Raw genomic sequence first — 27,449 nt, 5'->3', positions numbered from 1 at the left:
TTGGCTTGAAATATATTAATGTGGTGTGTTAACTGTGCTTATATCATCTTGATAAAAGCTCCTAAAAGTAATCTCTGATAAATAAATGCAGGGAAACTAATTTTAGTTAGTAAATATAATCTTTATGTAAAATACTTATATAAATTTGGTGGAGAAAATGATAAGCGGTTTTGACAATGTAAAGATTTCTCCTGAAACACCTGCCAACCAACTTTGGAGAGTAGAATGTAGAGACTACATTTTTTTCTAATTTTGAATTTTTTAATGCACAAAAATAATGGCCCAGAAACAGAACAGGTGTTGACTTACTAATAATGAAGCACTACATAAAGAAATCCCCTGCTCACTTAGTAAATAGGAAAATAGCATAAATAGATGTGAAAGGAGGTAAACACTTCAGGATTAAATGCAAACCCTAAAGTTGTATACAGCATTCATATATGACTTATTATCTCATAGCAATATTATTTTCATATCGATACAAATGACATTTATATTTACTGGTAAGATGCTTTCGACTCATAAATAAAACAAAAATGCGGAAGAGGTAGTTAACCAATGCAAGGTGAGAAAAAGGTCAGTGGCCTGACCTGGGTGGGATGAGGCCACTCGCTAGCTTAAAGCAACACTTGGGCAAGATTTGACTCTGATTGTAACGATTATAATTCAAAGTCAAATTTCGAATAGGAAAAAATACATTATATCCAACTGTATCCTGTGCACTTCTGTAACTACTCAAAACCTCTAACATATTTAGATCAGGAATTTGCAGTGTGTCAGGTTTGATACTGGCCAGTGCTGCTCAAACATTTATGTTCATACAAATTATCTGGAATTTCTATTAAATTGTAGGTATTGGGAGGGGCATGAGATTTTTTACATTTCTAATCAGCTCCCAGATGACACCAGCAATTATAGAATAGTAGCACTGGCATCACCTGGAAGCTTCAAAATTTTAGGACCCACTGTAGACCTTCTGAATCAGAATATGCATTTCAGCCAAATCCCCAGGTGATTCTTGTGTGTGTTAGAGTTTGAGAAACTGTGTTAGGTGGAAGTGTTTCACTTACATCTTCTAAATTAAGTTTCTCAGAAGGCTATGAGATAGGACTTAACATTGTCCAGATGAGAAAGTTGAGGTTCAGAGAGGTTATGGTTTTGCCCATGGACACATAGATGATGAGTGACCAGGGTGAAATGTTATACTTCATCTTCTCACTATTAAGTTATGCACTTGTCTTAATATATTTCAGCTGTTGGATTTAAAAATGTAGTAATAAAAAATAACCTTGGTGTTGTTCTAAATAAGAAACTAAACAAAAGAGAACTATCTATTGAATCATCATCAATTATTATGGAGCTGTGGAAGAAAAAAGACAATGAAATTAATGGTATTATATATCCATCTTTTCCCTTTTAGTAACCCCTGAATTTGTCATCCTACTTTCAATGCATGTAGCAATGAATCTGAAGAAAAGATTTTAGCATAGTTAATGGCTGTCAACACTGTCACCATCATGTACTGTGTTTGAAGACATGGGCTCTTAGTTCTAGCTCACCATTTGCCCGTATAACAGACACACTTTCAAATGTTAGCAGCCTCTATGGTATAGGACTCTGCCTAGTACTTTGGGAAAATGGAGCTTTTCCCCATCACTGGAATATACCATTTGAAACACCACTGTTTTTTTTTTATCATAGCTGTGAACTATGTGGGGCATTTAATTAATGGAAGATAGACACCCCAAGGTCTCCATGATGAATCTGTGAACAGCCAGGCAAACGTACACTTGCCACGATTGTGAAGTGAGTGTCAGGGCCTTAGAGGTTTAGAAGTATCTTTCTTTTACCTTAGGAGGCTTTGCTTTCATCTAGTCTCCAGAATTATAAATGACAGTAGTTCCTTGTAAAGGGACTTTGTTTCAATTTTCATAGCCATTTAGGACAGACTAGCCTGGTAGTGGTGATGATGTGTGTGTCTTTATATGCAGTCTTTTCTTCCTTCGTAATCCATCCTCTCTGTCATTCTCTTCCTTAGAATACTAATGAGAAACAGGAAGCCCAAAAAGTGAGGTCAGAGTGGCTACGATCACCAGTCCATTCTGAAGAGTCCAAGCAGACTGGGGTGTCCCACTGGGCTACATGTTCCAGCAAGTCCCTCAGGCTCATATAATTATATACACATTGAATTTAGATCCCATATTATGGGTACTTTTCTTCATAAGAATTGGATAAGAATTCAATTTTCCTTTGGAAGCACCTAGGCACTTTAAAATACATACATATATACACACATATATATGGCAGCACTCTAGTAAATGCAGATTCAGTTAGTGCTTTTTTGCAATGAATAACCTTGCACATGTTTCATTTTTAGCACATGTACACGTTAGCTGTAAGGTATATGATATATTTTGACAAATGACAGTCCTGAAAACACCACTTAATCGTTGCATAGATAATTCCTTTGTGCCCCTTTGAAGCCAGTTCCCTACCCTTACCTCCTGTCTATGGCAACCACTGATCCACTTTCTGTCACTGTATCTTTTTCTTTTCTAAAGTTTCATATAAATGGAATTATATAGTATGAAGTCTTCTGTGTGTAGGCATTACTTACTTAGCATAATGCTTTTGTCATTTATCCATATTGTTATCCATGTGTCAGTAGTTCATTCTTTTATTGCTGACAGTATTCCATTTTATGGATGTATCAATATTTTTTATCTGTTCAACTATAGATAGACAATTAGTTTTCAGATGGGAGCTATTTTGAATAAAGTCCACATTGACTACAAGTCTTGGATAAGTATATATTTTCTTTTTTCTTGGGTAAATACTTAGCACAATGCTCTGCTGGGGCTTATGGTTAGTGAATAATTAAGTTGATAAAAACTTGCCTAATACGTGCAAAATGGCTCTAACATTTTGTATTTCTACCAGCCAAATTTAGTATTTTCAACCTTAACTTTATACTTTGTAGAGGATGTGTAGTGGTGCCTCATCATAGTATAAATTTGCATTTACTTAATGACTAAAGATATTGAGCATTTCTCTTTGTTATTTGTTATTTATTTATCTTCTTTGATGAAATTTCAAATTCAGATCTTTCACTCATTTTCACTGTGTTCATTGTCTTATTATTATTGTATGAGTTCTTTATATACACTTAAAACAGGTTATTTATTCAGACACTTGATTTGAAAATCAATACTAGTTATGTCTGGGTCGTTCTATTAGATAATTTTTCTCCTGGCTATCGTTCATATTCTTCTGATTATTTGCATGCTGGTTGTTTTTAAGTGAATGGAAAATAGTGTGAGCTTTATAATTTTTAAAGCTTTAATTCTGAAAAAATATCTTTAAATTATGTTGGACTTTTTTCTGGCATAGATTTAGGTGTTTGAAGATAAGTTGGATTTTTTTTTTACACTTATAGGCTTTATTTTGATCCATGTCCTTTTGAATTGCATAGTTTCTAATGAGAAATCTTTAGAGCAGTTTAGGTTTTTTTTTTAACTTTTTTTATTGATTTATAATCATTTTACAATGTTGTGTCAAATTCCAGTGTAGAGCACAGTTTTTCAGTTATACATGACCATATATATATATTCATTGTCACATTTTTTTCCTCTGTGAGCTACCGTAAGATCTTGTATATATTTCCCTGTCTTATACAGTATAATCTTGTTTATCTATTCTACAATTTTGAAATCCCAGTCTGTCCCTTCCCACACCCCACCCCCTTGGCAACCACAAGTTTGTATTCTATGTCTATGAGTCTATTTCTGTTTTGTATTTATGCTTTGTTTTTGTTTTTTAAGATTCCACATATGAGCGATCTCATATGGTATTTTTCTTTCTCTTTCTGGCTGACTTCACAAGCAGTTTAGGTTTTTAATGGTTTTAGGCTTCATCAACGAACCAATATTGATACATTATTACTATTACTAATTAAAGTCCATAGTTTATACTAGAAATCACTCTTTGTGAGATCTGGGTTTTGACAAATGCGTAGTATCATGTACCCACCATTACAGTATCATACAGAATAGTTTCATGGCCCTAAAATTACTTTGTGCTCTACCTATTCCTCCTTCTTTTTCTCCCCAAACCTACATTGAATCAATAGAATTTCTTTTAAAAATTTCATAGGAACTGGTCCATAATTGTAACATTATTACCACGGTAATACCCTTCTGAGGATTCTACACAATGCCTCAGTATCAAGATTTTCTACTCTGGTTGTGGGAAACACAATTATTTCAAGCTTGGTATGAGGGCCCGGGAAGGGCTCAGACCACTGATTTCTGGTACTTCCCCCACCCCCTAGAGTAGTGTAGTGTCCTTGCATGCAGGCATAAATCAACCCTCAGGCAAAGACTTGAGGGATACCCACTGCAGATCTCCCAACAACCTCCATGTCTACTTCTCTCTTTGCTGCTGCTTACTTGGATTTCCCATCCTCTAATCTTACTCTTTCAGCTCAGCAAGACCTGTGCATCAGTGGTACTACTGATGGCCACAGGTAAGAAAGGTACCTTGAGGCCTTGAGGGCTGCTGGGCATAAACAGAGGTAGCAGTTCACTGTAGAAGAGAATTGGAGGCATTTTGTAATTTAAAAAAATCAGAATTTCTTCATCTTTCAACCCAATGTAAATAAGCAGCATTATTTTACAGAGGACTGTATTTTTCTGCCCCTTGAAATCTGACAAATAAAACCAGAATTAATAAAAAATATATTAACTTAAAATAGTAACTATTTGAACTTTCTGAGAATTTGCATCGGCCTCAAAAAGTGAATTATATTTTTTTGGTTCTTGTGTGATACTTTACAGATGATTTATGGAAGTTCTTATAAAACTACTGAGGAATCATTTAGTAAGTTATGTTTAGTAAACTCCAAAATAAAATACCTGACTCTCAGAGAAGATTTTCCACGTTAAGAACTTGAGTCCATAAACGGAGTTACCATGGATTCACTTATTTCCCTAGATTCCTTACAGGAAAGTGCAGTCAGGGCAACAAAGAGACAGCTGACTATTCTTCAGATGAGGGTGTAAGATAGTCATTTACTTACCCTCCATAATGGTCAAAGGATCTTCCACTTTGGGGCGCAGGATATTAGGGCCAAAGACAGTGGCCAAGTTCTGCACACTCATTTTGTTAATTCCCGAATAGGACTGTACTTCATCCAAGAACCTGTTGGGTATAAGAGTACGAGCAAAACACAATGGGGTCAAATTTGTCAGTAGAAGAGAAAGGGTTACTGGGAAATCTATGAACCAGAAGATGTTCAAAGATGATTGATTATAAACACAAAATTATTTAGAAAATCAAACATCTCTCAGTCAAATGTGGACAAAATTTATTGCAAATTATTAAAGATCAAACTCAGGAAGGGTCATATCAAATATCTGCTCCGGCCTGGCTTGGCTTGACTTGGTTTCCCTTGTCAGTCACAGGAACAAGTGTGTTTGGATGATGCAAAGGTGGACTTGAGATCCGAGAATATGGGTTTCTTTCCAGTCTCTAAATACAGTGTTAAATTTATATACGTATTAATTCAAAAATTATAAATAAGATCATCTGGTACAATCTCTCATTTCAGAGAGGAGGAATCAATCCTCTTGGTGGAGTAATTTGAGAGCTTCAAATTTGTAGTCTGTTAAAAATAAGATCCAACATGGTTTAAATTAAAACCTCAGTTCTACTGATGTGAAAAATTGCAAGCACAAATTTTTTTAACTGGTTAGGTGCCAAAGAATAAGAGGCATGAAGTGGTCCTTTCCCCGAATGATTTTAGTAGGAGGGACTGTTTTTATAATCTTCCAGCTTTTGTTCACTCCCCATCCTCTCTTCATTTCTACAAGAACTTCTATTGCTTCATGGCTTACTAATTGTACTGATGAGACAAAGAAGCAATAAAACATTTTAAAAAAAGTATTTTATATGCTAATTAAATAAAACTACATCATTATGTGTCAGTCACTGTGCTAACTGATTAAATTCTCAAGGCATCTCTGGGAAGTGAATACTATTATTATCTCCACTTTACAGATGAGACACTTAAGGCACCAGAGAGGTTAAAAATCTCCAAGGACACAGAGTTAATAAGTGACAGAGCTGAGCTCTGAACCCCGGTGATCTGACCCTCGGGTCTGCACTCCTGACTACTATACCTTGACTGTTTTAAAAAGTGCCTATTCCTCATGTTCACTCCTGTTACAGCCTAAATTATAGCAAAATTGAAGGGCAAAAAGTCAAACTATCATTTCCTATTGGAAATAGCTGAAATTAAAAGATTGCTTAAATGTTTTAAGAGAAGTTAAGTTTTTCTGTTGTGGAGATGAACTTGCAATACTGTTCTCAAAAAAAAAAAAAAAGAAAAAGCCTTTTTCTCTTTTACTTAAGGAGACTGTCTACCCTTTTCTCATCCACTGAAATAGTTTGAATGAGTTCAGAATCTTGGATGGAACTTTTACATGTTAATAAGTCTATCTCATCAGTGAAACTATTTCCTGCCTTTTCAAATTCTGAAACCTAAGGTCTTGTTTGTCTCCTTAATGTAAATATCACTGGAAAATGTTCTGGTAGGGGGTTCTGGAAATTCCTTCTCAGTTAGAATTGACAATGAACTTCACAGTGTCTGGTGTTAGTCTTAAACTCTATAGTTCCCAGTAAGCTGAACATTTATCTAATCATTATACAAAACTTATGCAAACGATACACTGCACTGAATTAAAAATTTGAATTTTATTTAAAAATGGACTGGGAAGCTATCATTTAAGATACCTTGTAGTGATTTGTAGTGCCAATCACTAATCTCCTTATTTAAATTTAGTAAGTTTCAATTGTACATACTTGATTTCTTAAATGGGGGCACAGACATGGTACTCACCATCCTTGGCCTTAAGTTAAACATGGTCATTGAGAAAGAAAGAGCTTTACCAGGTATAATATTGCTCTAGCAGAACTGAGTTACAAAAGGTTTTTCAATGAGTCTTGAGAGAAAAAAATAGTATTTATTAATATTCACTATATGTATATATACATAATTTAAAAATATACTTTACTTTTTAAAACATCTCTGTGAAATGTGTGTTTTCACCACTCCTTTTACCTATTAGGACCCTTAGACTCAAAGAGGACAAGACAATTGCATAAAGACACGTTAAGTAGTCAGGGGTAGAATCTGGACTGCCAGGCAGATATTTCTCGTGCCAAGATACATGCTCCTTCTGTTAAACAATGGTACGTGGTATATGTTCAAACAACTTTGATGGAGGTTCAAAACAACATATCTTTAATATGCAGAGGCAAGAAGAGAAACTTCAGAGATAACAAATGACAAAATCAAGCAACTTTCCTGCTCAGGGGAACCTTTGAGATCACCTTGTCAAACCTCTTAATTTTACAGAGGCCAACACTGGAGCTCAGAGCAGTTAGGTGATTTGTACCCACTGTCAAAAGTAAATTAATGTCGGGTTAAATATAGTCCTTTAAAATGTAGTTTTGTCTTTAGGGCCATTCTCACCTGCAGATATACTTGAGGAGGTTGTAATTGACCACCGGCAGACTCCTCACCTGCTTTGCTAATTCTTTAACACCCTGAGTATAAAGAAGAGAATAAACGTTATCTAAGAGCTGGCTTTGGAATTAAAGCACTTGGAAAATGGGCATACAGTTGTTTTTAATTAGTTTCACATATTACCAGTGAAGGATCCTGTCCTGCAAACTAGCCACCATCACAGAGAACTTTTCAGGAATATTTTCAAAGATGTGAAAGTGTTTCAAATATCTCTGTAAGCACTATTTGTGAAGAAACAGATTTAAGTGAAGCTCTTAACCTTTTTAACATTTGTTCACAATAGCTGAAAGGGAAGATAGCTTCATTTATAATATGGTTATTTGGGGAAAACAGTAGCTTCGATGTAGTGAGTGTCCTTCTCATTTTCAGCATGTCCGAAACGCAGACAAACACACGTCTACTGACGAATAAGTCTCTGACATCTAGGAAACATCATTTGGGGTGGGATGGAGGGTTGGAAAGGCTGATCTTCCCAGGTGTTTCACAAAGAGATTAATTGCTTTGATTCTTCTCATTGTAGAACTTCCTCTAAAATGTAAGTTGTCCCAGAAAAGCTAATGGAGAATGTAATCTGATCTGTTGTCCCTGTAAAGGGCCAAATAGTAAATAATTTCACCTTTTTGGGACTCATGATCTCTGTCTCAACTATTCAACTCTTCTGTTGTAGTGCAAACGTAGCCACAGACAATATTACATAACAAATGGAATAAAACTTCATTTGCAAAAACTGGCAGCAATTTCAACAAGAGTGCCAAGAAAGCCCAATGGGGGAAGCAATTAGTCTTTTCAACAAATGATGCTGGGACAAGTGGATGTCCATATGCCAAAGAATGAAGTTGGACTTTCTCCTCACACTGTGAACAAAAATTAACCCAAAGTGGATCAGAGACTTAAACGTAAGAGCTAAGTTACAGGGGGAGGGTATGTATGGCTCAGTGGTAGAGCTCATGATTAGCATGCATAAGGTCCTGGGTTCAATCCCTGGTACCTCCATTATAAATAAATAAATCAAAACCTAATTACCTCCCTCCCAAAATTTTTTTTTTTTTAAAAAAGAGCTAAATTACCAAAGCTTTAGAAGAAAATATAGGAGTAAATCCTCATGACCTTGGGCTAAAGCCTTCTTAGACATGACACAGGTGACAAAAGTAAAATAGGTAAGTTGTACTTTTTTGCAATGAAAACCTTTGTGCTTCAAAGGACACCATCAAGAAGATGAAGAGACAACCCACAGAATGGGAGAAAACATTTGCAAATCATATACCTGATGAGGTACTTGTAACCTAAACTATAAAGAACTCTGACAACTCAGTAACAAGACAAATGACTCAATTAAAAATGGGAAAATGATCTGAAGAGATGTTTCTCCAAAGAAAATACACGAATAGCCAATAAGCACATGAAAAGATGCTTGACATTATTAACCATTAGAGAAATGTAAGTCAAACTACTGCACACATTAGGATGATGAAAAAGAGAGATAACAACAAGGGTTGGAAAACACGTGGAGAAGCTGGAACCAGCACACACTGCTGGTGGGAATTTAAAATGGTGGAGCCTCCTTACAAAACATGGGGTTACACATGGCCCAGGAGGTCTACCTCCTAGGTACATACTCAGGAGAAATGAGATCATATGTCCTTGCAAAACCTTGTACATGGACATTCATAACAGCTTTATTAACTACAACCAAACAATGGAAACAACAACACATGTCCCATAACTGATGAACAAATAAATAAATAAAAGGAATGAAATACTGATTTATGGGGTATAACGGGAATGAATCTTGGAAACAGTGAAACAAGACAGTCACAAAAGACAAGCATACTGAGTGATTCCATTTACATGAAATATCCAGAATAGGCAAATATCCAGAACATAGATGAACAGCTGCCAAGAGCTGGGGAAGGAGGAGCTGGGAGAACAGGTATGGGGTTTGTTATGTGATGATGAGAATCTACTAAATATTCTACAATTAGAATTTGGTGGCGGTTACACAACTCCAAGAATATACGAAAAAGCACTGAATTGTGCACTTTAAATAAGTGATTGTATGGTATATGAATTACAGCTCAATAAAGCTGTTTTTTAAAAAAAAGCAGGAGGCAGGCTTTGGTAGGACTCACCGTTGGAGATGACGTAGGGGCGCACAATGGAAAGGGGTTATGAAATAAGGCATCCGCTTTGTTCATGGAATGTTTGGCCTGACGCAGCTCCACAACTCACCATGTAGGGGGACAAAGTGGCAAGGAGTACTGAGTTCATTTATTCTGCTACATTTTTCACTTTTGATAAAAGAGAGGATCAAAACTGGGACCTGAGTTGTGTGCATAAATTCTAAATGGGTGTAATGTCAATATTTGGAATAGTGGAAAACAATCCAAGGCTGCGGCAAAGGAAAATTTATAGATTAAAGACAAAGAACACTGACAAACCCCAAACAATAGTTTGAAGAAATAAATGCATTGACTTACAGCTTCCTCCTCCTTGCTGAGCAGTTTGGCACATGACAAAAAGTCTTCGTACTTTGCATAAGGAATGACCGGTTCCGGGAGCTCTCGGAGATACAGCTTAAGAAGTGATGCCACTGTGTGTACATCCGTGTTGCTGTGGAGATAGAAGTGTGATGACTCTCTGTAGAGTGAACTTAATATACTATTTAATCAGTTTTTACATCAAACATACATCTAAGAGTCAGATTTCTATATGGGCTGGTGTTTGAATCGGTCAATCCGGCTTTCCAGAAGCACACATTTAGGTAATGCCTATTAGATGTTACCGCAGGCGGGAAGGAAAGAGACCTAAAGAGACACTTGGAACCCTCGGTGTGGTTTACAAATATTCAAAAGTGCAAGCATTTTTCTTTTGTGTGTATTTGGTGTTAAGCAAAAGTGTTACTTTCATAAAACAATGAGAACATGCATACCAGACAAAGTATAATACAATGTACCCAAAATACCCAATCTACGTATGTGTGTATGTATATATGCAATGTCAGAATGAATCACTTCTGGATCCTAACTTCATTTCTTATTCTTCAGAAGACATTGGTGATTGGTTATAGATACCTGAAGTTTAATATGACATGTTTTGACTTTTTAAGAAAAACTCATTTTGAAGATGATTGATCTCAGCATGATTGCTTGTCTAATATTCTGAGATAATTGGGAACCCTTAGAGACTTCTTGAAAGAGAAGGAAAGTACTACAAAAATAAACAATGAAAACTTGACATGTCCTTTGTGAAATGTACAAAATTTATTTTTATTCTTTGCTGAATACCAGAGTGACAGGATGATTTACTGAAATATTAATGTATATTTTGTACTCTGTATCTCCCTCTTGATCCATGAAGATGGCTGACAGTCAAGACAAGAGGAAGTGGGTTTTTGTTTGGTTTGGTTTGGTTTCGGGGGGTGGGGGACAGGAGCGTGGGAAGGAGAGACTGGCGGTCAGGGAGTGAAAGGTCAATCGATTCCCAAGAAGCAGGAAGAGTGGTGTGAACCAGGTCAGTGATTCTGTAAGAGTAGGAGCGTACAGCCTGCTCCCAGACTGTGCGCAGGAAGACGCAGGTCACAGGGAGTATTCCTTCAGAAGCTGGAATACAGGCACAGGGATTTCCTGCCTCAGTGACTCTTCTCTTGTCCCAAGGATGACATGAAAGCAGAGGTGACTTTGCAAATCTACGTGGGAGCTGGGAACGGGCATCTCAGTGCTCAAGTTTGGACTCAGATGAATTTCGCCAGCAATTTCCCACGTATCTACTCTGTATTGAGCATTACAGAAAACACAGTGACATGGAATATTCTAGCCTGCCATAATTTATAATCTAGTAGGAGCAGGAGATACAAAGCAGACAGTAGTACAAGTATATAATTACAAAGTGTGGTGAATGGTAATAAGGAAAAGTATTGGATGCCATCTAATAACAAGAAAGGACTAATCCAGGAGCTAGAGGGCTTCTCTGAGGAAACGGTGCTTAGGCTAAGATCTAAAGAGGTGTAAGAATGAACTAAGTGAGACTGAAGGAAAAAAGAAGGCATTCCTGATTTAAGTAAGGCAGGCAAACAGAGCCCAAAGTGGGAGGGAGCGCCCTGTCCTCGAGGAATTGACAAAAGGCTAAGGGAGACCAGAGCTCAGAGCAGGACTGGATTAGGTCTGAGCAGACCTCATGGACCAGGGACTTCACCCACCTCAGAATCAGACAGGGCGAGGGCTGGGGTTTTCCATTTAGCATCAGAGCCAGTCAGAGCATATCGTCAACCATTTTGCAGATGCTAAAATGATGGAGGTGACCTGACGGAGTCTCTCTTCAATCAATTTTATTGTTTTCATAAGTAAATAAATGAACTTTTTTCTCTTAAAATGCTGAACTGATAGACAATACAGAAATCATCTCAAAGGCCAGTAAAGGGAATAAAAATCATGTCTCTCAGACATCTTGAACATTTGGCCCAAACTCATTAATTCCTAAAAACACTTTCAAAAAAAGTTTTTCTTTTTAAAAAAAAGACAGACCTAAAATAGTCTCAATGGTAAGGTAAGGCAAGGAAGACACTAGTTTTGTTTGTTTTCTGGCGAATTGCTCTATTTCACGCAATCCCTTCTGTTTCGCTTGCTATGTAGCAAAGCACCTGACCCTTGAAGGCACAGTCAGCAGCAGCAACAAAACCACAGCCTGGGCAGGATATGCAGTGCAATCAGGTTTTATAATAAACGCTTTCCATCTTTTGATTCCACTCTAATCCAATCCACTCAAATCCGACCCAATGCACGACTGGATTGTTGTGTTGCCTTCAAAGCTAATGATCTTCTTGTTAAAGTTATAGGAAGACACAGAGAAGAATACAAAAGTAAAATGTAAAGTACATATAATTTCAACATGTGGAGTATGTCATATATAATTTGTGTGACTATATATAAAGAGAATATATAAAAATATTTATGAATTAAACACAATAAATAAATGAGGCAATAAAAATAAACAAGAAATATATATTTAGAAGAAATCTGTTTCAGTGTTTCAGTGATGGGCTGTTGGTTACACTGTCTCTCCCCAGGCACACTGTGTTAAAGGTAACTTGCTTGTTACTTCCTGTGTTATTTGGCTTCTGAAGTTGAGCTGTTGTACTGAGGACGTTTGAACACTAGATGGCACGATTGCAAAGTCAGACTGATGGAGATGGTGTGAAAATTGTTAAGGATGAAAGGCTGCAGAATCATTCTTCATCCACCGGTAATTTTCTTAGCACCAAAGCTGCAGTAATGCTCCAAGAATAGAAATATTTGCGCTATGAATCAAGGTAAGAGATGTGGACCTGGATGATCATTTTATTTCCCCTTAAAGCGATATGTTACATCAGTTTTCTAGCACTGTAAGTGTATGCCCACACACTATTAGTTACATAGAAACGATAAAGAAAAATAATGGCCAAATATATATTTTTTTAAATTAACAAAGATTATTACTTTTTTAAGTTAAAGGATACAACTTAAAAATTTGTAACTCTTTGGGGGAGCTTTATTAAACTTAGGTTATTTTGTAGAAATAGAGACTTCTCCATTTACTTAGCATTGTCATTTTTGGCTTTGTCCTTTCCCACTGAAGGGAAAAAATCAGTAATTTCTGAGAAAACTTGAACCTGTTTGCCAGCTTTGGTTCACCTCGAGAAGCCCACGGTCCATCTGCAACAATTGCCAGTGCTGCTTGCTGTAAAGGGAGATCTGATGTTTCTCTGAAATACCTCTTTGTATATCCATTCTACAAAACAGCAACCTTCTGCACCTAACGCTACAGCCTTACTGAAGACCCAGGACTTTGCCTAATTAATATTTGCTTTAATGTGTAGAAGTAAATTGCAATGTTATGTGTTAATTGCCCGAAGTACCTAGTGGGATATACTACCTTTGCCTTAGAGAAACACATCATGTTCTCCAGCAAAGTGAAGTGAAGTGACTGAATTACAGCAGACTTTTTGTTCTTTTTTTTTTTAGGTGTTTTTTGTTTGTTTGTTTTGAGGGGGTAGGTAATTAAGTTTATTTTTTAATGGAGGCACTGGGGATTGAAGCCAGGACCTTGTGCATGCTAAGCACACACTACTGAGCTAGATCCTCAACCCCACCCTCCCCACCTGCATTATGGTAAACTTTTGAGTTGTGCGATAGAGGATTAAAATCCCTAACCTGGTTAGTAATAATAATAATAATAATAACAACAACAGCAGCAGCATGTACCTATACACATCTCTCTGACTCAGGTCCTCCCAGCAGTCCAGGGGGTGGGTCCTGTTATTAACTCCACTCGGGTACATGAATAGGAAACTGCATAGACAGAAAATCCTCTCAGGCTAATCACTGAGATATGAGGGGTTTTAAAGTCACACTCATTTGGTAGATACTCAAAACTATTTGCTAATATAAATTCTATATCCAGACCTCAGGTCTCTTTCACTCACCTGGTGGTAGAATCTGTTTTCAGAAATAAAGATAAATAATCATGCACATCCTATGCAGCGACAGCAAAGAGGCAGAGACAGCCCAGGGGTCCCGAGTAGAAGAGCTATCAGGCCAGAAGAGGTTCTGCACATATGCCTCTTAATTGATCAGCATGTGGGGTTTGTTTTCACCTTAAATTGTACTTGGACTTTCCTTCTGGATCCTGGAGTGCTTTTTAGTAAACTTGAATTCCCTGAGACTTTCTATGATTGACCTAATTTTATATTCTTGCCGGTCTTCCTTAGGTCATTCTGGGATTGTTCTATCATTCAGTCTTCAAGTGGTCCCCGAACACCTGTGGTCTGCACTGCCTCGTGGCACGTGCGCAGTGAAACAGACAGGAACAACATAGAACTTTTTTGTCCTCCTTTGGACTTGTATGTCTAGCCAATCACCATCAACACATTGCCCTCCCATGCCTCATGTGTTTGACTGCTTAACACTTTCTGTATCTTCTAGCTGCCAAGTCCCTGCCAGGTGTGTGATCTTCAGAATGTTTTTATACTTCCCGGAAATTGTTTGCCTGTTTATGGTCTATGTACAATATAGTCCTCTTGCTAATTTGAAAAGGGATAAAGGAGGCTGACCACAATCCCTCTCGCTCATCCTCTAACCCCACCTGCACCTTCCCTGATGAACACTCTCACCCAGAGAGAAGCAGACTGCTGCAGTAATTACAAGCATAATACTACACAGATTAACAACCTTAAAACTTACGCCTCAAAATTAGAAATGGAAAATTTTCACTCTGGATGCTATGCACAGAACACAACATAATCTGAGGATTTAAGTGAATAAAATGAATTTCCAGTGCACCCACACAGGAAATTATTAAAGACACTGCCAAATTATTTGCAACATACACAATGAGATGACATAACATCATCAAACGTCAGGGAGAACATAAATGAGACTGAAAACATTCAGCGTCGTTGCCAAGATGAAGGCGGCCACCAGACTATCTTAAACAACATGCTGTTCTGTCCACTGAATTCACCAAGACAGAGAAACGCAAATCCAGAGCTGGTAAGCAGTTCCAAACTAAATTAAACATTTACAAGAAAAGTCTGGTTCTGTTCTAACTTTGTTTTTTGTTTTTTTTTTACAGATCTGTCAAAACGAGTACACTTATTGGCAACGAAATTTGAATCTGGTTAAACTGTCATGGCTCATTGTAGTTACGTAACTATCACTGCTGAATTATATACAACACCAAAGGGCACTTTTATCTGTCTGGACTACACTGAATTAGTGCTTGTCTCAAACAAGTCTCCTGGTTTAAAAGTAATGATGGCACAGACCCGCATGACGACCCTGGCTATGGGCTGAACTGTTGTCTCTCCCAAAGTCGTACATTGAAACCCCAACCTCTGAGGTTGTATCTGGAGATGGGACCTTGGGGAGGTAATTAGGGTTAGATGAGGTCATGAGGGTGGGACTCTGGTTTGATAGGATTAGAGCCCTTATAATGAAAGACACCAATAAGCTTGTTCCCCACCCCCTGCTCCTCTGCTCCTGTGAGGAAGAAAGGCCATGTGAACACAGGGTGAGAAGGTGGCTGTCTACAAGCCAAGAAAGGAGCCTTTCCCAGAACCCAGCCACGCTGACACCCCGATCTCAGACTCGGCCTCCAGAGCTGTGAGAAAATTAACCTCTATTGTTGAAGCCACCTAGTCTGCGGTATTTTGTCATGGCAGTCTGAGTTGACTAGCATAATCCCAAATCTGCATCTGGTGAGCTTACCTGTAAAACCATGAATAGTACCGACAGAGCACTAGGACACGAAATGTCATCAGAAAGACAGAAACATGCTTTCAGATAATGTTGATTTTTGGAAATATTGTCAGATTGACCAGTACGACAGAGAAGAAAGTGTTTCCCAACCTTGACGGCATACTGGAGTCACCTGGTAAGTTCTCCAAAGTACTCATGATTGGGTCCTACATATTCTGATACAATTGGTCTGGGTGAAGCCTGGGCACTGAGATTTTTTAAAAGCTCCTCAAGCCTCATGCACTGCCAAGGTTGAAGAATATTAATATAGAACATGTATCTGAGGTGGAAACCTTCCAAAAAAGGAGGCAGTTCTAATGCGAAACGGTCACAGGTTAAAATCTGGCCACTCTCCACTCCATCATCCAATGGCACCAACTACTCATATCCTTCTCTCTCCAGTGTTCACTGATGGAAGAGAAGTGAGAGGAATGTTGGTGCGGAGATTAAACCAAAGTGTCACGCTGACCTTGTCTTTCCCACTTCTAGAATTACTTATGTGTGTACATGGATATGTGTATAGATTCCCCCCTTACACAGCCAGCTAATCACATAAAAAATTTTGAGAGTTTGATAGACAATCCAACGTATAAACAAACGCATGCACACATATGTTGTGCGCACAAACACACACACAACTATATGTGTATGATGCGCAAAGTAACAAGTAAGATACCCTATTGTGTACCTGCAGAAGAGATTCCTCTCAGCAGTCTGAGTTGGGTGATTCCACACAACAGATCCCTCAAATAGAAAGTAGCTATATTTCCAAACTGAAAAAAAAAACTTCATGGATATTCATCCATTGGCTATTTCTGATAAGCATTTCCCTTGTGTAAGTCTCTCATTTCATTGTTTTTTGCCATCTCACTCACCTGCTCCTTCTCCGGTCATCCTTCCTTACCAGTCAGCTCCCAAGCTTTCCTTCCTCCACTGGCCTCTAAGTGTTATTTTCCTTGACTCTCTGTAGACTCCCTGGCTAAATCCATGAGTTCAACTATCATCTTTCTGCAGAGACTACAAAGTGCATATCTCTACATCAGATCTTTCCATTGACTTCTTCGATGTTCCATACATGCTCTGAACTCCATATATACAAAGCTGGACAACAACAGCAAAAACCTTGAAATAAAATTATTCCTCCTTTATCATGCCAATCCTCAACCATGATTGGCATTACTATTGACATGAATAAGCAAGAAGCCTAGAAGTCAACCTAAATGTTGCTTTTCTTGAGACCCTAAATTGAACAATGATTAATGATCCTCAGACTGATCTGAATGTTGGAATTACTTGGAAAGTTTTAAAAAATACCAATGACTGAATCCTGTATATATTCCGATGTCATACCTTATGAATTTGTTCCGTCTCTCAGCAGTCTCATGGCCATTGCTCAAGTTCAAGTTCATATTACTCACCTCCTTCATGCAACAGCATATTAATTGCTGATCTTTCTGCTACAAGCTTGTCTTCCCACCCTAGGTCCCTGAACATACACATACAAGTAGTAATCATTAGTAACAAATAAATATAAATGACAAGCAAAATGCCGCTTATGGCTTTTGAATACTACATTTGAATACAAAGGGCAAATGTTTAACCATATACAGATAAATACGTATCACATAGAAATACATTAGACTTATTTTATAGACTAGTCATTAGAAGTGACATGTAATTAGTTGGGATTAGTATGTTTGACAGCATTGATTCACTTTATAAATAGCCACACTCTAATGTGTCTAATTAAATTAAAAATTTAGACTAAAGAATAAAAATAAAATCTGACTTTCCCATTATAGTCACCAGGGTGATTTCATTGGAGTGGAAAGGTTAATGCAATTCAGGTACTTAAAAAAGGCTTGATGTAAAATATTCAGAAAAATTTCCTTAAAGCAATATTACATCAGTATAACTCTGTTTTAACAGGCTACATGGCACATCCATATGCATTCAATTCCAAAAACAACAACAAAAACCTACCTAAAACCTTGAGGTGTAACTAGTAGATAAGTTTTGGAGATCTAATACACAGCATAGTAAATATAGTCAATAATACTGTGTTATAAACTGCAAAGTTGCTAAGAGGTTAGATCTTATCGTTCTTATTACAAAGAAGAAACTATAATTATGTGACCTCATAGAGATGCTAGCCAATCCTACAATGGCAATCATACTGCAATATATAAATGTAACAAACCAACACACAGTACACCGTAAACTTACATAGCTGTATGTCAGTTATAGCCCAATACAAATAAATTAATCACTTTTAAAAATAAGTGCTGTCAGTTACAAAATTAATCAACACGACTTTTAAAAGTGAGTTAATATGGCCCTGGTGACTTGGGACCCAAGGTTCAATGTCATATCCAAATTTTACTTAGAAGTAATACTCAAATGAACATGATATATTCTTGTACTATAAGTGACACTAATATTGTTCAAACTCTTAAGATCTATGTTATGAAACAAAGCTTTTCCCATAAACTCTTCCTATGTTCAAACTCTTAAGATCTATGTTATGAAACAAAGTTTTTCCTATAAACTCTTCCTATAGAAACTAAATCTGTGGTCAATAGAGCTACAAAGATTTTCGTATTAAACTAAGATCCTATTCATATCAATAATGTATATAATTGCTTAGAATAAGTATTGACCTAAGGAATTATTTGAAAATCACTAATACTAAAGAGATTATAGACAGCCTGTCTGCAAACATTCTAAGTGTGCGCGTGTGTATCTATATGCTACATATACATATATGCACATACTACACACATACAGGTACTACATACATATACAGATATATTTTGCTCTTTTTAAAGTTTTTTAAAAACATATCCAGTTGGTTTTATGGTATGAAGAAAATTAATCAAGGCTGTCTTTGATTGTACATGTTGGACTGTGTTCTCTCTCCTCAGTGCTAGCTGATCTTCACTGTAATTTTTTATAATTGTCTCAAGAGAAAACTCAAGCCTTCGAGGTTCCACAGAGCATCTCTAGCTGCCAATGGACGAAGCAGTTAGTTTGCTATTTTAATAAACACAGGCATTCCTAATCTAGATTGGGAGTCATGATGGGGTAATATCCACGCATTAACACTTTCTCTAGCTGTTCTGTGAAACGTAACTTCCTAAATTCATGAAGTATAAAATATATGCTAGGAAATGCATGAATGATTAAAAAGATTAGAAGACTGTTGTCAATTCAGATGACCTATTTTCAGGTGGATATAAAGAAACTACTCTCAGTAAGAGATGCAAAAAAAATTTACATACATCTTCAAATTATACTTAACAAATAGTATTTATTTTTCACTGGATTATGTAACTGTATTTTGAGAGAAGGGGACTAAGAACTTCTTGCTCACCTCACATTTCCCCCAGGAATGGCTCAGAAATAAAGACAACTGGGAGGAATAATACACATTCTCTAAGTAAACTATGATTATGCAACTGTCTAATTGGATGTAAACGGTGATCTTCCATTTCTTGCTTCAATGGGATATGCTGTCTTTCCTAACATTTCACTCCTGATGTACAGACGTGAAGGGTTCCTTCATGGAGTGTGTGCATTTCTCCACTAGCTTTCATGTCTTTACATTAGTACTTGTAAGTTCCTGAGACCTTATTACGTAGCCCTTTCTTGCTTCAGTTGTACCCGGGACTTCAAGTGTTACAGGTTGTAATTTCAGTTTCATACGGGCTCCAAAATCTTGGCAAACAGTTAATGAACTTGGCTTAGCTAAAATAGAGAAGTTACAGCTGTATTTAGTTGCTTTACAATTTTATTGTAAAGCAGATGGAGTTTCAGGAAAAACAAAGTAAATGTGATCATTATAGTACATTCAACAATTAATTGCTTTCTAGAGATTTCAGATTATGCAGTCAAGAATTTTCCAGAGAAGCATTATTGATGTTCTGATGCTGATGGGGTACATTTATGCTAAAAATATATTTAAAATTTCCCCAACAGCATTTAAAATCCATATATGTAATTTAATATTTCCATTTTTAAATAAAAAATAAAGCAGAGCTAAACATCACAAATAATTTTTCTAGATAATCAAGACTAAATAGCAACCAAAGTTTCCTTAATGTATCTTTTTTTTTTCTTATTAATGTGTCTTGAACACTGATCCTTTTGCATGTTGCCCACTTCCTTTTGTAACCATCACAAGCTTGGAAAATTCTGATTATCTGATTCTAGGATAAACCATAAAGGTTGCAAACATTCTTTGCCAGAAAAGTGATTTTCTTCCAATAAAGTCAATATGGTTGAAAAGAAAACCTTGGTGCCTTAAGGAGGAGATGAGAATAGAGGCCCAGTTTTACGCTGTTGAATCTCTATCTCACAGTGTTATCTAACTCACAAATATTTTCTGGTATATCCAGGTGGATCCACAAATTAACACCCAAACTGTTCAGGTCTATGCAAAACTTGTTCCTTCTCTGAACACTTCAACCATCTCTTATTACAACACAAAAGCATTCTTCACTTAGGAGCTAAATGATACAATTTCAGTTTATTAATATGTATATATTGGGGGGAAGGATAAACGTTTTAAAAGAATCCAGTTATATATTTATTGTGGATTTCAAATTAAACTGCTGGCATGCTCCTTGTTGGAAAGTATACTTTGCTACCACATGTATGTACATTTATATATTATATTCATGCTGTTTCTTACTTGGACTATTTTTAAGAAAGGTCAGTGTAAGTGGGAAGAGAGGCAAACAAAATTATATTGAGAAGAAGTTAGGAGTTTTGTTTTTATTTTTGTGTTTTGTGATAAATCAAAATCTAGTTATACTTTCAAAGTATAATGCATCCGTATTCAGGAGCACTTCTGGAGTACAAAACAAACAGAGGTACTGGTTTAAGTTAGAGCTGCGGCTTTTATGAAACTGTGTTCCCATTCATAAGATTATGACTCTACATTATCACCAATAGTTTTGCCCTAGTTGACAAAAATGATATTTTAACAGGATTTGAGAAGTTGTTTTAAAACACAACAGTTTTCAAATTTCCTGAATTCTAATCTGTGAAAATAAGTGCATGAGTTGCCTACTTATCGAGACACCAGAAATATCTGCACTCTTTTATCCAACAAATGTGTTCAAAATATACGCCTTGTATCCATTTACTCAACAAAGATTTATCAAATGCCTGCATTGTGTCAGACATTTTTCTAGGTGCTAGGGATAGGAAGGGTGCTCAAGAGTCAGAAAATTCTTTACTTTGAGCTCATACTCTAGTTATCCATGTAGAGTTTTCCTTTATGAAGGCAGAGTTTTAAATGTGTTGCCCACAAAGAGATCCTCATGAGTACGTCTATGCCTGTTCTCGTGGTATCTCAGAAGTTCACTTCAGTCCTGGATATTCCCAGAATATTATTGCTGCTGCTTTAGCAATTTTTCAACAATTTCCTCATAATAAATTATCAAGATAACCAGAAAAAAATCAAACATTTAAAAACTATATGCCTCCTAAAGTATGAATGACTCACAAGCACATAAAAAGATACAAAACATCAGCAGTCATTAGGGAAATGCAGACTAAAACAACAAGATACCATTTCACACCCACTAGAATGGCTAGGAGGAACAACTGGAATACATAGATTGCTGGTAGAAATATAAAATGTTGCAACCAATTGGGGACACAGTTTGGCAACTCCTCAAATGTTAAACGTAGATATGACCCAGCAATACCACTTCTAAGTGTACACCCAAGAGAAATGAAAACTTACGACCACACAAAAACTTGTACATGCATGTTCACAGCAGCATTATTCGTAAAAGCCAAAAATCAGAAACAACTGCAATATCTACCAAGCGATGAGTGAACAAACTCCAGTATATCCACAAAGTGAAGTTCTATTCATCAATCCAAAGCAGCAAACTACTAATACACGTTGTCACGTGGGCAAACCTCAAAAGTATTGTGCTAAGTGAATAAAGCTGATACAAGAAACCATATATTGAATAATTCTATTTTTACAAAGTGTTCAGAAAAGGGAGAAATCTATAGAGACAGAAAGTATGTTAGTGGTTGCCTGAGGAGGTTACCGCTGAGAATAACGGTAAATGGCACTGGAGATGCTATTTGGGTGATGAAAATGTTCTAAAACTAATACACGGCAATGGTTGCATAACTTGGTAAATTTGTTAAAAATCATGGAATTGTACCCTTGAAATGGATGAATTGCATGGTCTGTACAACATGACTCAGTAAGTTTATTTCAGAAAATATTTATCTCAAAGGGATATCCTTTCACCAAGCTCATGCACGAATATTTACTTATAAGACATACAAAAACACACTTTTAGAAAGTAAAACCTTACAGACATCTTATTTCCTTCAGTAGGAATTGCTATGGAGATTTCAAAAAAGAAATGAAGACATCCTGAATTAAAACACTGAAGATTTTACGATTAAGCACTAGCTTCTGTAGTACATAGATTCAAGCATATCACTTTTTCTTATATAAAATGTTAAAATCATCCTCATTGACATCATGATACTTGCAATGACAATAAGTGTGCTAAGTGTCTTATTCACATTGTACCATTTACTCATGGTGTTTTTGTTCCATTTTGCTTTATTTTTAAGTGCATAACTACAACTCTGGGGAGGTTAAGCATAATTTCCATTTTACATATGAGGAAACTAGGAGTTTGGAGAAGTTAAGTAACTAGTCTCAGACTTTTAACATAGGTAGTAAATGGTGCCTATCTCTCCTCAAAGCCTAAACTCATCCTACACTGCTTCCTTGCAAATAAGTACACAAATGTCAATGGATAGATATGCCACATACTGGGAAGCTTCTTGGTTAATTGGCTGTTTTCATTCATCACTCAATCCGGTTTCAGGGAAGTAAGCTCAAATTTATTCAAAGCTAAATTGAAAGGGAAGTGAAATTCATGTTTCCAGCTTCAGATGTACAAGCTCTTTAGATACATCACCAAGAGAGTAAGCACAATGGAACATGACAGATGTCTAGCTAACAACCTGTCCTACATGAAATATTTAGCATGCATCCATTCGGATGAGTGCTTTGCACATATGAAATATTTGCCTTTAAAGCTTATTAATTTTTCAGACCTTGATATGTTTACAAGAGGGTTTTATGGAACCCTTGCAAGTTACACCCATTGTTCAAATTAGATAAGAAGCCAAGCATTCAGGGAGGTAGGCCTGTCAGTCCTATCGAAGAGCGATCTGACTATTTCCCGGACCGTGGGCTGTCCCAAGTCAGGTGCCACAAGGGAGGAACATTACATCTTATTACACAGTAGGAGCACTAGTCTATTTTCCATTGCCTTCCAATCCTCCCGATTATATCAAGTAGGAAGCCCCAGCTGGCGATGAGAGAAGTGCTCAAGTGGTACTAGCACCTGCCAATCCCCATTTTCATCAGATAAACAGAGATTCCGAGGGTCAGAGTCTTCCCAAAGCAGCTGTGTTCAGATGCCATTTAATAACATGCTTTGCTGTCATTGCATTTATGCATATCAACCTTGTGTTTATGGCAAGTGGTGCTGGTTTCCAACTAAAAATAATATCAAGTTCCTTTCACAACAAAATTGTTTTAAAAAACAGTGAATAAGTTTAAAGAAAAATATCAGTAAGCCAAGTACAGGTGTTTTACAATGATGGCTAAAATCATGGTGGTCCTATGTAAATGACGGAAGTTTGAGAAGTACTCTAAGATGATGGTTATCAATCTTGTCAAGCCATCATAACATCTAAGAACTGCATCAAAAATAGGAACATTAAGAGTTACCATAGCTCAACATCTAGCTGCTCAGGACTTTTGAGGGCTAGGCCCTATCTGCACTTCAGAGGATCATTTAGGTTGCTGAAAACAGGTAGCCAGTTTGCTACTTACACATTCAGAGCGTGGTTTAGACAAACACCTGGGAGTCTGTCCTTTGCTCTTCCAACCCTTTACCTAGTCACATGCCTTCACGCTATCACTTCCTTCCTTCACTTTCCTCCATCAACCCGATCTTTTATTTACACTATGATACAAAAGCTCTATACCCATAGTGTGCTATCAAACTCCCCAGTGTTTGAGTTTTTCCATGGATCAAAACATAAAGGTGCAGGGATGTACTTTTCAGGACATTCTAAAGTTTCAGACTCATTTCAGCAGATGGGAACTTGTATATTTCACACATAAACTGTATACCCTAGAAAGTAATTTATCTTTCAGAGTAGTGAAAGACCTGCTTGGCCCAGTCAGAACTAACGTGCTGCTTCCAATAATGCCAGGAGATTGATTTATTTCCCCAGTTCATATATGAGAAAACTGAGGCACATCACTTCAGATGAGCAGTTTCCCTTTAACCCACACTCCTGCAGCCCATAGTCTGGTTACTATTTCCAAGGCTATGGTCAGAGCACCATGCATATAAGAATTACATGGGGATTTGCTTGAAATGCTGATTCCTAGGTATCCCCTAACCCTTTAAATCAGAATGAGAGTCGGGGGGTCCAGGAATCTGAATCTTGAGATCTCTCTCTGGGCCATTCTTATACAAACTAATGTTTGAGACTCTCTACTGTCTCTGCAGTGCTCCGCCTTTCAGGTTCACCTTCTATAACTCAGACCAGTCATGCTCAAAGCTGTATTGCTCCCCAGAGGGTAAAATTAAAATATGCATCTGGCTTTTCTGTCTCCAAAATTTTAGAGTTGTTTTTTCATTCTATCCCTGTAGACTTGCAGTTTGTTAGTGATTCTAAGTCAGTCACCAAAACAAGTAAAAAATAAGCACAATGAGAGAAGAGGAGGAGGGACAAGGGCAGAACGAGCTCAGAGGAAGGGAGGGCAGCTGGGGTACCTCGGACAGCAGCTGTTTTATGGGATTCTTGGACACAGTGTGCAAAATCACTGGCTTCTCTAGCCACAGTCCTTGCTCTTGAATGCTGTGTTGTAAGTGCATAGTTATTTTGTTGCTGAGCAATTAATGCGTGGATGGTGACACCCATGTGGCCATTTTTGACTCTACCTTCCCAGCTCTTCCAAACTGTATCTGAACAGCTGATGCCATCTGGAGAGTTTTGGAAACAAAATAATACTTGGCTTCCAATCTCATTTTACACATTTTGTATTTAACTTTTGTCCCGTCAAAGTGGGAAATTTAATATAAAATGTTATATTTTCATTTGTTTTCATTTCAAAACAGAAATAATGAAGAAAAGAATGGTTAGGAACTCCAACATCTGTTGTTTGTTACAGCGGACATAAACTTATTAAATACAAATTTTTTCAGGTCAGTGACAAAGACCTTTCTCACAAAATTCACTTTGGTCAAGGAGTCTGTGGGAATGCGTCCTCTAACTGTAGGAACAGTAAGTCACACATATGTTAAAGTCAAACTTGAACCTCAGCACTGGGAAAACAGCATTTGCTATTATTAAGGAAGAGCAGGAAGTGCGTGGTTTCATAAAAGCCAGCACGTGCACTTGCAATCTAAATTCAAGTAGCGTGTGCTCCAAATTTCTTTTTCTCAAACTATCTTTTTTTCTCTCCCCTAAGATAAAATATTTCTTCTCAATCAAATATGAAACATGAACTTCCAAGCAGATTCATAGCTTCAAAAGCACAGGCTGATTTATGAATGCAGACACTCATCAGCATAGGACTGATGTAGGCAAACACTGAAAACAACAGAAGCAGAGTTAAATAAATCCTATATAACAATATAATGAATTATTATATTCTCCTTGAAATCAGGATTGCGAAAACAACTCAGTAACATAGGAAGTTGTTTATGACAGATATAATGTTAATAAGAAAAGGCAAGATGTAAAAAACTATGCAATTCCAATATTTGTATGTATACATAAATGTATTTAGATCTATCAATATATTTAAGTCTCTACATACCTACTTACATATATATATAGCAAGAACTTTCTGGGTTGTTTAATTTTGAAATGTTTATCTTTCCTTCTTCTAGTTGTCTATGTTCTAAATTATATACAAAATGTTATACCTTAAAATATGGTTTTAATAATATTTACATTAAATTTTAATAACACTTTATACTTTTATAATTCTAAAATGTTATTAAAAATTTACTTTAAAATTCAAATTTTAGGGCTTAGCATTAGAGCTACAATAATTATGGGGTCTTAAATTAAATTAATTAAAATTAGAGATTATTTTTGCAGAATTCCTGTGAGAATTTCTTTCCAGACTTTAATAAATACAAAGATGAAAACTAAATCTCTTAAATAATATATAAGCTTTATTAGAATAAACAAGGGAAAATATTTATTCATTCTTACTCTTTAACATATTTCACAAAGAAAAATTTCTGTACTTTGCTTTGTATATATCCTAATAGCTAGTCCAAACACTATGCCCAATCTGTACTTTTTAATAGGTTCTTTTAAAAATCATTTTGATGGTGAACATGGGTGAGATTAACTTGAACTAGCAAATGTTCCCAGGCAGTTTATCTTCATATCCCCAAGTTGAAACCTGAGCGAGGACCTGGTCATGCAAAATTTTAAACTTAGCCAACTGACTCAAAAAGCAGGTGGGGCAGAACACCCTACTTGGATGCATTTCTGAAAATCACCTCACTCTCCTTGGGAAATTATGGATTATTTATTCCCTAGCAGTGTAGTTTACAATTTCAGTTGGCCCCAAATATGCTACTCTTGCCTTCTTATTTCACTGTCCATGGATCTGGGAATTCTTTTTTCTTTAAATCAGCAGAATCCTGTAATTTGTGTATGTGCTTCTCTAAGACTGAGAGACTCAAGCTTGACTATTTATCAAAACAAGCATATTCAGATCACCAGAGTTTGATACTGTGATATATTTTAGTTTTCATCTCTAGCTCCAGGTCAGAGCTCCTAAAAACCTTGTAATTTCTTAAATGATAAGAATAATAGAGGAGAGTGGCCAAGATGGTGGAGCAGAAGGACGCTCGTAGCTCACCTTCTCCCACAAGTACACCGAGACTGACATCCACGGACCCACCCAGCCGCTCAGAGCACCTGCTGAACTTTGACAGCACATTGCCTCTTCAAGAGACAAAATTCTCCACAAATCTGATACGCAAGTTTATACTGTATAGCACAGGGAACTATATTCGATACCTTGTAGTAGCTTATGGTGAAAAGGACTATGAAAATGAATATATGTATATTCGATGTCTTGTAGTAGCTTATGGTGAAAAAGAATATGAAAATGATATATGTATATTTATGTATGACTGAAGCATTGTGCTGCACACCAGAAATTGACACAATATTGTAAACTGACTATACCTCAATAAAAAACAGTAAAAAAAAAAAAGAGTAATAGAAATATCTTTTTAATTTTGGAACAAGAAAGGTGAAAGGAAGGTCTTTGTTATTCATAACAAGCCTCTTGCAACCACACAGGAGTTTATGTTAACGAAGTGACTTTGAGAAAGCCCCTAAAGACGATGCGGGGTGGGAGGGGTGAAGGGTGATGATGGAGGAGGAAATAATCACAGCATTACATGGCTGGACTTCAGCCCCACCTTCAATCTGGGTGGGGGAAGGGAAGAGGGGCTGGAGATTCAGCACAATCACCA

The 27,449-nt window shown here is 36.8% G+C and overlaps 1 protein-coding gene across 3 annotated transcripts in view; it reads right to left on the bottom strand.

The window, feature by feature from the left end:
• Positions 1-27,449, bottom strand: part of ARHGAP24 (Rho GTPase activating protein 24) — a 701,416-nt gene that overhangs the window by 11,432 nt on the left and 662,535 nt on the right. For all 3 annotated transcript variants that reach the window (XM_072942779.1, XM_072942787.1, XM_006198186.3), the window contains 3 exons: positions 10,066-10,198; positions 7,535-7,608; positions 5,078-5,199 (listed from right to left, as the gene is read on the bottom strand). In XM_072942779.1, coding sequence (XP_072798880.1) covers positions 5,078-5,199; positions 7,535-7,608; positions 10,066-10,198 — 329 coding nt within the window. The remainder of the gene's footprint in view (positions 1-5,077; positions 5,200-7,534; positions 7,609-10,065; positions 10,199-27,449) is intronic.

This window comes from Vicugna pacos, chromosome 2, assembly GCF_048564905.1.
Source record: "Vicugna pacos chromosome 2, VicPac4, whole genome shotgun sequence".
Taxonomy (NCBI): domain Eukaryota; kingdom Metazoa; phylum Chordata; class Mammalia; order Artiodactyla; family Camelidae; genus Vicugna; species Vicugna pacos.
This window is presented reverse-complemented; position numbering and strand designations above follow the sequence as displayed.